At 35.7% G+C, this 13,573-nt stretch overlaps 1 protein-coding gene across 2 annotated transcripts in view; it reads left to right on the forward strand.

The window, feature by feature from the left end:
* The window catches only part of PPP4R3A (protein phosphatase 4 regulatory subunit 3A), a 38,285-nt gene extending 28,055 nt beyond the window's left edge, over positions 1–10,230 (forward strand). For both annotated transcript variants that reach the window (XM_010215739.2, XM_088539730.1), the window contains 8 exons: positions 964–1,095; positions 1,197–1,299; positions 1,985–2,143; positions 3,134–3,303; positions 4,841–4,983; positions 7,613–7,803; positions 8,250–8,476; positions 9,362–10,230. In XM_010215739.2, coding sequence (XP_010214041.2) covers positions 964–1,095; positions 1,197–1,299; positions 1,985–2,143; positions 3,134–3,303; positions 4,841–4,983; positions 7,613–7,803; positions 8,250–8,476; positions 9,362–9,475 — 1,239 coding nt within the window. In that variant the 3' untranslated portion in view covers positions 9,476–10,230. The remainder of the gene's footprint in view (positions 1–963; positions 1,096–1,196; positions 1,300–1,984; positions 2,144–3,133; positions 3,304–4,840; positions 4,984–7,612; positions 7,804–8,249; positions 8,477–9,361) is intronic.
* The last annotated feature ends 3,343 nt before the right edge of the window (positions 10,231–13,573 follow it).

Consider the following 13,573-nt stretch of genomic DNA (forward strand, 5'->3'; position numbering starts at 1 on the left):
AAAAAGGAGTATATAACTTTGTGTGGGTGTCTTTCACCTTTATTTCTAGAAAACATGCATTTAAAAAAAAATGCACTGACGTGGAAAAGTGTTCTAGTTTATTAGGTCTGTGGATATTTTGGTTAGTTTTCAGAATAGCTGAGTTTTGTTTGATCTAATATATTAGTATCTTAGTAATAAAATGTATATGTTTAACAGCCTTAAAAATAGCATCCATCTTAAAAGTTCTAATCTACTTTCTAGTTGTAAGAAACCAAAACGAAAGGTTTTTCAATGATTGACTCCTTAAAATATGATACACAATACACATTTTGATCTTAGCAGGGATATGTTTCTAATTTACTGAACCTACTGTGTTTCGTCTGTTGATCACATATGTAGAAAGTGATAGCAAACATGTAGATATTCCTAAATGCAAATACTATTTACTGTTTTTATTTATTACTAGTCCAACATGTATAGGTAGAAAATAAGAATTCTTATGTGAGGATAACCTCATTAAAACCAATGGCATTATTCAGACCTGTAAAGTTTGCTGCTGCACATCTGTAGAAATAAGACTTTGCCGTGTATTCAAAGGAAGATCCTGATTGAAATTTCTGTAGTATTAAAAGTTTTCCACAAACTAGGTCACTTATGAGATGGTTAAGTATCACCCTCTGTTCAATGTATATTTTCGATTTTCAGTTCAGACTAAAGTCTAATTGAAGATTCTTAATTTAAGAACCGTTTTCAGTTGTTTTGAAAGATTCTTGGGTGACTGCTTGCTTCCTTACTGTTGAACCACTAGCTGTACAAGTTGTCTTTGGCAGGCAAAATTAATTTGTTTCCATTAGGATTTTTTTTTAATTTAATATAGCACCATTTTTGACCAGGCAACATTCCTTATAGGAAAGATTTTCAGACTTCGGGCAAGGGAGTGCCAATAGAATTGATTTTTGCTTCTTTTCTTTTTCCCGTTAGGATATATTACTCATTAACCTCATTATAGAACACATGATTTGTGACACGGATCCAGAACTTGGAGGGGCAGTGCTGCTAATGGGTTTGCTTCGTACTTTAGTTGATCCAGAAAACATGCTTGCCACTGCCAATGTAAGTAAATACCTTCAAATGAAACTGCAGTTGTGTTTCTGGAGTGTTTGGTGATGTATGTTACATATATAATACTAATATTAAGCTTCTTAATTCTTTAGAAAACAGAAAAGACAGAGTTCTTGGGTTTCTTCTACAAACATTGTATGCACGTGCTCACAGCCCCGTTATTGGCCAATACTACAGAGGACAAGCCTAGCAAAGGTAATCCTGCTCTGTATGGGCACCTTAGAGGCTGTTGACTGTCAATGTTTAAAATGGAATAACTGTCAAGGGATTTTTGAAAAGGTTAAATATACCCTATTTTTAATATTCCTTTTTTCTCTCTATTTAAATGGATGACTAGAGTATATATTGATGTAGTTATATTTTTATATATTGATAAAATTGTATCATAGAATTATTAAAAGCCTGAGCCGTTTGGCTTCTTGTACAGTGCTTTTCTTAAAAAGCATAATGGGTCATATTATTGATGTAAATATAGTCAGGATGCTGTTTATGAGGCCAGATTTTATGATAGATATGTATATAGAGAGAGAGAGACAGGCAGGCGTCAGAATAAGATTTGGTCAAGCAAGCCTGATTGCTTGTGTAGTGTAAGTGCTTTATTTCCTGAACATTTAGACACTTCAGACATTTTCCAGGTGTAACGGTTTCTATATTTTAAGCAGGTTTCCTGTCATACCTATATGCTAGAAAAAGTTCAGTCCCCAACAGGCTTGTTTGATTTCTACTTCAAACATTAACCTTCCCGCATATTTTCTAAGCCAGCTGTGCGAATACACAACAGCTTGGAAGTGTTTGCCGGACTGCACTTGCATATTTGAAGCTCGTGTCTAAACATCATATTCAATGTGTAATTGTGGGGATTCTTCTGTTTTTATTACAGATGATTTTCAGACAGCCCAGCTCTTGGCATTAATACTGGAATTGCTAACGTTCTGCGTAGAGCATCACACTTACCACATAAAGAACTACATTATTAACAAAGATATCCTGCGAAGGGTACTTGTTCTCATGGCCTCAAAGCATGCTTTTCTGGCATTGTGTAAGTTTGAAAGCTCAAGATAAAACTGGGATTGTGTGAAAATGGATTTTGATATATCTTCATTCTGCTGGAAGAAAACTGTTAAAAACTTCTTGACAAATTTTGACTAATTACAGAAATTCTACCATTATACCCTATCTTGTTTTTTTCCATTTTATAGATTAATTTTTTACCATTTTACAGTGGTCAGCTAGAATTAGCAAATAGTTTGGGATTTACAAATGATTTTTTAAAATGCATAAGGTTCTTTTTGTAGTAGGGTGATGAATTGAAAAGATGGTATCTCAAAATTAAATGTCCAAAGAGAACCCTCATAACTTTTTGGTATTTATTGGATAGAAGTTACCTAAATCATCTAAGATTTTGGGTTTGGAGTCCATCACTAATCATGCTTCATGTATACAGTAGTTGCTAACCAAAATGTACCTACCTTTAGAGAGATGATACTCTGCCTCATGTATGCGCATGGGCATTCACAAACGTGGATGTGCTCTGGTGTTTCAGAAAGCTTTAAAAGGATGTAAACTAGATTTTGCTTTACTGTGTGTATGAAGAAAAAGCCATTTACCGATTTTAAAATGAGTTCACATTCTAATCAAGCAGTACTTAATTAAATGTAATCGAACACACTCAGATAAGCAAATTTCCTAGGTCTCTCACTGAGGAAAAGGAAAATCCTTTATCATAGATCTTTTCAAATAAAAAGAGCAGTACACCTCTGTTAGTAATAATGTAGTTGAACAGTAGTATTTACTTCATCAGTGGTCAGAGGTTGTGTTACTTGTAGAATTATAATGGAGGATTTCTTTCTGAAAAAAATGGATAATTAAACTTAAGCAGTATAGTCAAGACCTTTTTGAAACAGAGAATATCTGAATGCATTGTATTTGCTACAGAATTGCAGGTTTCCGTGAATAATACCAAATAATTTCTGATTTTTTTTTCTTTTACATTTAAAAAGCATAGCTATTAAAACAATTTCTGTTTCAGGTGCCCTTCGTTTCAAGAGAAAGATTATTGGACTAAAAGATGAATTCTACAACCGTTACATAATGAAAAGTTTTTTGTTTGAACCTGTGGTCAAAGCATTTCTTAATAATGGTTCCCGTTATAACCTAATGAACTCTGCCATAATAGAGATGTTTGAATTTATCAGAGTGGTGAGTGCTAAAGTTAATTACTATATTGTTTAAACTTGTTATTCAAACAGACATTTAGTTTGTGCCCTAAATTAAGTTACAGTAAAGATGTGATCTTATGATAACTGTATTTAAATGAACTTTATATTGTATCACTGGTAATTCTTCATGTTCAAACTATACCAGGATTTGAAAATTAAATTCAATTGATACTCAATGTTGCATCTGTACTCGGAGTACCCAGATTGAAAAGCAATCCTAATCACGTTTCATCATGCAGATTGGATGATCCACTTAGGATAGGAATGTTATTTGAAACTGCTGCTGTGAAATCTTCAAATTTAGTTTTGCCCTGTAATGACTTGAGTTCTACAGAATATGGAAACATACAGGCAAGAGATCCGTCTCTTCTAAATATATTAATGAAGTACACAAAATTCCCTCTGTGGGGAGCCTTGTAAAAATAAGGAGACTGGTTTGGTTTGGTTGTCAGCAGAGTGCTGGTTCCTCACTGTTATCCCCGTCGGTGTCCTAACAAGGTGCTGTGCAGACACTAAATTTGATATGGAGAAGGGTAAGCCAGGGTAGTGGGCAGGTTGTGAAGAGTAGGTGAATGGGGAAAAATAAGGTTTTGTCACCTGTTGAAATCTTTTGTTAAGTTCCTCCTCCTTTAAGCTGCAGTTCCCAGGGTAAATCAAGACTGAGATAAACTGATCTTACTGGAAGAGTTGGTAAGAAAAGGATTTGGAGCTTAAAAAAAAAAACAAACAGAAAAAAGTCCATATAGGTGGCCGTAACTTTTATGATGTGTTTTTTCAGTAATCTGTGGAATACGGAGGTGATGTTACATTTTATTTTAATTTGAAAATAAGTCATGTTTTATTTTTCCATCCTCTTTTTCACTCACATACCAAGATTGCATTTCCAGAACACTTTTGAGTCTTTGTAAATAATTTCTATCTTTTCTATCTTTTTCTCTATTTTTAAGGAGAAAAAATAATAAAAAATCTGTCTTTTTATTGTTTTTGATGTATTATCATTCATAAGAGGTGACCCTTGAGCAAGCAACCAGAAGAGAAAACAAATCTGTGCATTGATTCCTGTCGCTTTGCTTGTCCTAGATGAGGGCAGCTCCCAAGTTCAGTCTTCAGGCTTTCCAGGGACTGAGCAGTGTGAAAGGAGCCAACCCGTGTGCAGGAGCAGCCCTCATCCCAGGGAGGTGCAGAGCTGCACTACTACCTGGCAGGGCCTTTGGGCAGACACCACGCTCCTTTCCTACAGCAAAAGAGTCGGGAGCTTTTTCTAGAGGACCTTGAATGTGCCTGACTGGTGCGGTCACAGCGGAAAAGCTTGATACTCATTTCTGATGGAAAATGCCTGGATTTAGGCTTTTAACTACACCTGTGTGCCTAATAGTATTTTTTTCAGATAGTCACCTATGAAATATTTAAAATAATCCAGCATTTCATTTACAATGTGATAAAATTTCTTATATTATATTAACAAATACATTCATTTGAACCTAAATGAATCACCTTATGGTTGTTTCTTCCTACAGGAAGATATAAAATCATTAACCGCCCACGTGATTGAAAATTACTGGAAAGCACTGGAAGATGTTGATTATGTGCAGACATTCAAAGGATTGAAACTACGATTTGAGCAACAAAGGGAAAGACAAGATAATCCAAAACTTGACAGGTAAAATGCTCTTACGTGCTTTCATTAGTATTTCAGCTCTCAAATTCTATTTCAGTATTGGTGGATTTTTGTGTGATTGTGAGAAGTGTAAATAACATCAGCTCCTGTTTCCATCTGCAGCATTGTTGAATTTTGAAGAATGTTGTTCACCCACTTCCCACTTCTCCAATAGTAATGCCAAGTGATAGTATCCTCAACGTTTGTGCACTATTGTAATGAGGATGGAAGCCTGTCAATATCTGAAGCTTATTTGGTGAATATTGGATTACCACCAATTAATTTGAAAGATTGCTCTTTCATAAATTATTGTGTGGATTTTTCTTTGAAAAATTCATGTGCCAAGTTTCTTTTCATTTTAGTTAGTGATAGGAGTAGACATGCAGATACTAGATAACCAACCTCTGCTTAAAGTCACTGAGGAATAGAATTTGCAAAGAAATTTTCAGCAATACCTTTTGTCACAGTTACACTTGCTGACAGAGCACAACATAATGTGCTATCGCACTTAAATCATTCCTTCTGTTGTGCCAGAGCAGAAGTTCTCTTCCACATAGTACACAGTTCCCCAAAGTGGTAGGGTGTATAAAAGTGTATAAAAGTAATTTGCATTTGGTTTTGGTGAATGATTTTACTTTGTGCATAACTCCTATCAAACAAAATAGATGCGAATAAACATATTTCTCTTTATAGTTGTTAACGTGATCTTAATCTTATGCTATTAGTTTGAATTGTTTTGCAAACACTTTAAAAAATACTAATTCTGATTAGCCATGCTAGGACATGATGAATTTTCAAACTTCGAGGTTATTATATTTCATGCCCCAAGTTTTCTTGAGCAATATGTTAAAATGTGGAGAATATGGTAAGATCTGCAGAAATAGGGAATATAATCATAAATTTGGATTAAAGTACTGAAGTACTTGTAAGAGTTTTTGATAGATGTACAGTTTGGGATGCTGGTGGGTTACAGGTTACATGTTACCATTTTGGCTTGTGTCGGCTGAGCTTGTCAGTGAAACAGCTGCGAAATCCAAGCCCTGTGGTTCCAACATCAGTGCATGTGTTAGAATATCCAGCCACATTCGTGAGTAATTTCAGTTTAGTATAAGTAAAAATGGTGTAAGTTAAGCTAATTGGTGGTGTATAGTTTTACCTACTAAGTGTATGAAAAAGACTATGACTTGAGGAGGTTTATATTTGCCCTAGCTTTCTTTTTCTTTTTTTTTTTTTTTTTCCCTGCATGTTACCAAGTGGCTATGCAAGCCATCTCACAGTCTGGTCGTAAGTGAAGAAACGGAAGTAAGAAAAATGTGAAAAATGTTCACACATGTTAATGACAAATACTTCAGTCAGGAAAGAGGCCAGCAGTTTTGGTGGCACGGGCCAAAAGAGTACCAGAGGAATGTTGCTTAAGTAGTAGTTTTGTACTGTTAGCAGAACTTAGTTGAAATCCAGTTTGGAAGGATGTGGGTTATATAGATCCAGATGGTGGCACTGGTAACCAATTTATTCAGAATTAGGTTTATTTAAAAAAAAAAAGTTGTTATTTTCTACTTCGCAGTTTCTTAATTTTTACCTTCTGCTTTTCCTGCAGTCAGTAGTTAAAGACCCTTTCCTTAAGTAGAATAAATTCAGACTGTCATGTTCATATCTTTAATCCAATAACAAGAATTTTATAAAAAACACTGAATTTGAGATAAACACTATTTTCAGTAAAGTCAGAACAAATGTTACAAAAATGTTACAAAAGGGTTTTCATGTCTTTATTCAGAATTGTTTGAATCAACAGCAAGCAAACAGAAGAGGGTTTTTTTTTCTACTTCTACTCTCCTCTTTCTCTGGATTGCACCTTGCAATCCATATGCCTTTCTTCCCAGACCATAATGCTACTTCTCTGAGGGAAAAGGAAGCTAGAGGAATAATAAAGGAAAAGGAATAATAAAGAGATCTGATGGGGAACAAGAAGTGGCACTTGCTGTCCAGAGTCCAGAAGAATTCAAAAAAAATTGATTGTTTGGTCATGACCCAAATGCAAGTGATCCAGAAGTTGTTCCCCACCATCCTTCCCCTGTACATAGTGGATGTGGGAGGAAGAGATAGCTGTATTCTTAATACATGGATTTTAAACCAGGATTGTGTGTAAGTTAGGTTTTTTTAAAGAACTTTGGACCTCAAATACTGATGGCTTATGAAGTATAATTAGAGAAATTAATCTATAGTTTATTTTTACAAATTTTTGTTTTTACATACATATTTACATATTACGCTCTTTTTACAGCATTTTATTTACCTGTGCAAAGTATTGTACCACACCTGAATGAAACACAGAAATTATGTTAATGAAAGTGATATTTAATAAAGTTGTTAGTAATGTACAGAAATGTTGGGTGGATACAATGCTATGTGGTTCTGCAGAGATACTTTCAGAAAGTGCTTTAAAAAGAATAGCCATTTATGTTGAAAACATAAAGTTGCGTGTTTCATAATGATTTACTATATTATAGATGCTGATACTTTTATTGTTTTACAGTGTTTTTAACAGGTCAGTGTAAATGTCAGATGGGAATGCTGTTTTTTATTAACATGAGTAAGTTCTTGGTTCAAAAGTTTTTCAATGGATTGTTTTCAGTATGCGCTCCATTTTGAGGAACCACCGGTACCGAAGGGATGCTAGAACCCTGGAGGATGAGGAGGAAATGTGGTTTAACACGGATGAAGATGATATGGAAGATGGAGAGGCAGTGGTGCCCCCTTCTGACAAAACTAAAAATGATGAAGATATTATGGACCCTATCAGTAAATTCATGGAGAGGAAAAAATGTAAGTGATGCGATGATGACACCATATGACTTGTGCAGAAGACCCGTCTTGTTCTTTTTAGTCCTAGTGAATTAAGGATTTGCTTGCATTGATATTCAAATTCGTAAATATCAAAACTTGTGACACTGTACAGTCTGTTTTGTTGTCTGTAAAATGGAGTGGAACAAAATAACATTTAATTCTTAAAACATTTAAATGACAGTCTTAGCTGGCAGTCGTTTTCTTGTGTTTTATTTGGATTTATAATTCATCATTTTACATATGAATGTTCAGGTCATGCCATCGACAGAGTGGTATGGTAGTATGAAAAAATTCTGTGACCTTTTGTTTTATCAAGCGGTAGCATGATAAGTAAGTCTTAAGCATATTTCCCCACACAAACTGATTTCTAATTCAGTTTTTGCTCACTAACATTGCTTTGGTTTTTGCTTTTTCTCCCCTCCCAGTAAAAGAGAGTGAAGAAAAGGAAGTTCTTCTGAAAACTAATCTGTCAGGTCGTCAGAGCCCAAGTTTCAAACTCTCCTTTTCCAGTGGTACAAAATCCAACCTTACCAGCCAGTCATCTGCAAGTAACTTGCCCGGATCCCCAGGGTCTCCTGGATCCCCAGGGTCTCCTGGCTCTCCGGGATCTGTCTCTAAAAGCACATCTCAGATGGCAGCTATTACAACGAAGGTAATTTTGAACAGGCACAAAGCCACATAGGGTGATTTTATTGTTGCAGATTTGCATTTACGACAATTGGGAGAAGAGATTCTGTTTTCATAGTGAGTTTTTTTATTTCTGAAATGTCAGGTTTGTATCTCAGTTTTCAGATACCTAATTAAGTGAAACAGTCCTCAAAGCCATTGCAGTCAAATGCTGGTTAACTTTCGTAAATTGCATGGTAATGCGGGGAAGTTTTAAAAATCCTGGCACTTCCTTGTGGGCTTAAGAGGTGCCTAATCTTGAATTTGTTGGCTTTTACAGTACAGGGGAGTTTTAATGTTCTAAAGTTTTTGGTTTTTTTTTTTTGGCCAAATATTTTCAATTTTGGAACCTTCACAATTCAGTCATGAATTGCTTAAATTATTGAACATTTAAACTAAGTTTTTGATGAGAGATTGTGTTCTAAAAGTGTACTCATTGAAAATTCAATTGGAAGGATATTCTATACCTGTTTCTGAAGTGCTGTCAGATCCCTCTGCTGCTGTCATCCGTGCCAGATGAAGGAAGTCTTTGTATAGATAGAGCTGCAGTGATACCTAGCAAAACTAGGTAGTTTTTTAATTTTCTTTTAATTTCGTCTGGAAATACTGTCTCTAGTAGGTCTACTTGATTTTGATTGGCAAAGCTCCTTTTTGGATTTATTCATTTAGTTTCCTTTTTTTTTTCTCCTCCCAAATGATGACATTTTTATTCACGCTGAAGGATTTTTCCGTTTTCTTTTTTTTTGAAATTTCATATATCAATATTCTTACCCACTGCAGAGGGTTTCCAAAGCATTTCCAAATGCTTTGGAAAAAGCAATATGCAATACATTTTCTTAATTATAGTAATTGTGCCTGTCTTTGCTTGTAGGGAGGCCTTGTGGGGCTCGTAGATTATCCTGATGATGATGAAGAGGATGATGAAGATGAAGATAAGGAGGAAACTTTACCATTGTCAAAGAAAGCAAAGCTTGAATCATCATAATGGCAACTGCTGAAGAACATTACTAGTTGGGGGAAGAATATTTTATCCAAAAAACAAAACCACAACAAAGCAGCAATCTTTTGTGAATTACTGTGTGTGACACAGCTCAACATAAACAAATGGATTTCTGCCAATCAAGTGCCAATTCAAAGGAGCAGAAGAAGGGGAAATACTTTGTTTAGGGGAAAGACTTAACGCCTTTGAGCTCTCCAGCTTGGACCACATGTTGCCCTTTTCTCAGGGAAGGAAATGGAAAAAGAAAAAGCCAACAGGGCAGGAGTTTTGTTAGTGGAACTCTGGATTGGCTGGTCAGTTGCTACAATTGGAATCTGCTTTCTTGGACCATGTATGAGACTTCTGAAGAAAGGCATTTTTTGCCATAATTCTTCACTAGTTAAGAATGCCAGCAGTTTCTTTGTGTAAAAGAGACCTGCCTTGGAAATCGTACATTCTGAACATTTTAGTCAAGCTACAACAGGTTTTAAAAACCTCTACGGGGGAGGGCTGAATATAAAGTTTCCTCTTTTTTTTTTTTTTTAATCTGTTCCCTTTGCCCTTTAAACTGCAGATTTTTTAAATTTTTTTTGTTGGAGGTGGGGGATTTGTCTGTCCCTTCTTGATTAAAGATTGAGTGGAATTCTAGATGTGGTCACTTTCGTGTCATAATTTTCTTTGCCCCCCCCCCCCCCCCCCGAGTGTATGCTTAGTTGTTGAGTATATATTTGGGACCATTAAAATTTTTTGATGTAATATAATCTCACTGTTGTGCTGGTACCTGTTTCACCCTGTGTAATTTTGTTTTGCATCACAGTTCCTAAAATGTTTAGGATTTTATGGAAGATGGTATAGTTTTTATTGGAAAAAATAATCTTTCCACAATGTGCATAAAAAGCAATACTATTTTGTGACTAAATGTTTTATATTAAATTTTACAGCAACTGTCGTGAGAAACAATTCAGGGAAATAGGATGGAATTAAAAAAAAAGATGAAAACTGCAAATATGAAATCAGTATTCCAAAGAGACTTTGAAATTTGTAACTGAGAACAGTAATGGCAGACCAGCTCATCAAAATGCAAGAGGGATGATTTAGGAATACCAGTATATTGACTCTCTTGACTTACAAAAATAAAAAAGGAGTAATTAATGGTGAAGGAAAACGGCATTAGTGGTATTTTTTTAAAACCTTTTGATTCCCTTTGGAATACCAGTTTTAGTGAATCAAAGATGGTCACAGAATAACTTCTTTACAAGGATACCATCTTTCAAAATTTATTTCAACACTTTGTTGAGAAACAGCAATTAAACTTTAGGTCTAACTCAATGACTATATTCTTTCCACTTCTTAAAAAATCTAAATCCTATTAGTTACTAATTGAAAGTAAGTATTACATGCTGCTTCCTTACTGCTTTTACAGATGACTTGGTTTGGAGGACATTGCTTCATAAGAATAGAGATTTCCTCTGGAGTTGCAAGAGCTTCTTGCATCTGTTATCAAGAATTTTGGACATTCAAACCACCAAAGTTGCAACAAGCAGTAGCTACAAGCAGTAATGCACTACTTAACAGAAGTGAGAACAGAAATAAGATAAGTGAGAACCCAGAACTGGGTCATAGGTGACCACACACAAGCATAAACATTTTGTTTGTGAAGTTGGTGTTTCCCGAGGCAGATTTTATGGTAACTACAGATGTCAAAGCCTTGTGATCAAACTTTATTAATAATACATACATGAATAATTCCATATTTAATGGAATATATTCCATATTTATTTGGGGAAAAATAATCACCCATTTTTTCCTTAAAAAGTTGATGTGAAATGGCTTTTTAAGGTTACGTTTTTGCAGTGTATTGGGAGTGTCTGTGACAGGGTATTTCCAAGCAAGAAATGTTAAGAGTTGAGCAACTGGCAACTGGTAAGGGAAATACTAGGTGCAGCCTTCTGCTGCAGTGTAAGCTGCCCCCGTGCTGTCCGAGTGACCTGCATGAAACTTGATTTTTGCAACTGTGGTGTCAGAGTAGTAGTCATGATAAGGAAAGGTATAATTGTACAGGTTTTCTTTAACTAGCTTGAATTTAAATCCTTCCCTTCTGTCAGACTTGAGCATAAAGCCCCAAAATTTTGTTCCTGCAGTTTTCTTCATGATTTTTAATTGATATCACATGCAGTTCTGCTGAGTAGTATTTGATAGAATGCTTTTTTTTATTACTATTTGACTACACAGTGTGAGCGTGTTCCTTTAGCTTTCTGGTGCTTCATCTGGTAATTACTGATACTTCAGCCTGTTACTTCAGGTACTTGCGTAATTAACGTTTGTAGGGATCTTTCATTGTTTCTCTTAACAGAGGAAATATCATCCTTAAACCATCAGATTTTGTCTAAATGAAGAAATATTTTCATTTTTTATAAAGCTCTGAAGGACTGGTAAAATACTAACCTGCACTCTGTTAATGACTCACCTTGTCTCTCTAACACTTGTGGCCTGACCAGACACATCTACACTTGCATTCAGTTGGGAGTGGTTAAAAAGTAGGTGATTGGCAGGGAGCATGGTCTTGCCCAGTGATTTTCATTTTGATATGTGTGACACACTTGAAATACTTCTTTGAAAAAATAGTGGGATCTTGACAAGTGATTGGTATATAAAACAGTGGGTATTAAGTAACAGGTGTTCAAAGATAATGTTAACAGTCAATATTCTTAATCTCTCTTCAGGATTTTTTATTCTTAGTTTCAATACAATTTGCTCACATTCCCAAGAGAACTGTTTATATATTGTATTAAGCAAAACTCAATCCTATTTGGTCAGTCAGATTTTAACTTAAATACAGCTTACAGGGCAAACTCCTCAAGTATCTCCCAAACTGTTTTATGGGATAAGCCAGTAGGTATTTTGGATGAACACAGGTGACATTCAGAGGAAGGTAACATGGTATATTTAATAGTCATTCAATTAGTATTGTCTGAAATAACAGAAGTAACTGAAACTGCTTTTTTTTCTTTTTTTTTTTTTTTTTGTGAGATACCTAGAAAGTGAAGTGTATTTGATATTTTGGAGAATGTGTGTGTGTGTGTTCCTGAAGGATAGAAGAATGGAAAATAACTTTTCCTTCAAGCACATACACAAATATATCTACATTGCAAATGCACTTGTGACACAGTATTTGATCCTGAAGACCTGCTCCAAAGTGCCTGCAGGGGTGGGTTTGCACCTCACCTTCTCTTGTGTCTCATTGAGGATAAACACGGCAGTGGCTCCCCTGTGATGTTACGATCTTTCCTTAGCTGTCCGGTGCTGAAGACAAAGCAGACTTATCCTCTCTGCATAGTTTGTTGTTCCTGTTTGGAAATGTTCTGTGTTGAGAGTAAAAAAAGGTATGCTTAAGTTCCATGGATGGAAAGCTGCTTGTTGCAAGATACAGAAGGTGCCTGAATCATCCATACACATCCCTGTATTCCTGCAGTGGCTGAAAGACTTGATGGCAGTTACTGTGATTTTCACTTCCTAGCTTCGAGCCTAGATTTTCTCAGGAATACCAGAACAAAAGAATTTTCTGCATTGTAAGCTCAAAGGCTTTGCCCTTTTTCTCTGATCTAAATCAGTGATTATGTTCCTACCGTGAGGTTTTCCAGCTCCTTCCGTTCCCTACTGGAAACATCCATGGGTGAAACCGCACTACCTGCTCGGAGCCCGCTACCTAAATAAGAAATGACTTCCTCTGTCTAGTAAGGAGCTTTGCCCAATCTGTTGAAATTCCCCAATAAATTTGTGAATGATATCATGCAAATACGTATACAAATACATATACAAATCCAAACACACAAATGGGTTATAGTGCATTCAGCAACCCTAAACTTGTTTCTTTTGGAGAACAAAAATACTGAGTATCCTCACTGAAGTGGCTGTCCATACCATTTATGAATAGTCTAGATGATTTTAGATGTGAGGACAAATGTGCTTCCTAACTGGGGAGGATGTCAACCTTCCCTGTCTTTGCACCAGTCCCTCCCGGATTCGGGGTGTGCATTTCAGGGGGAAGTGGGACCAGTGGTCACAGCTGCTGCTCTGCTCTTTTTTTCAGGATCAAGCATCAGA

The sequence above is a fragment of the Tinamus guttatus genome, unplaced genomic scaffold (assembly GCF_059628265.1).
Source record: "Tinamus guttatus ecotype Peru unplaced genomic scaffold, ASM5962826v1 Tinamus_guttatus_pri_ptg000048l, whole genome shotgun sequence".
In the NCBI taxonomy this organism is placed as follows: Eukaryota; Metazoa; Chordata; class Aves; order Tinamiformes; family Tinamidae; genus Tinamus; species Tinamus guttatus.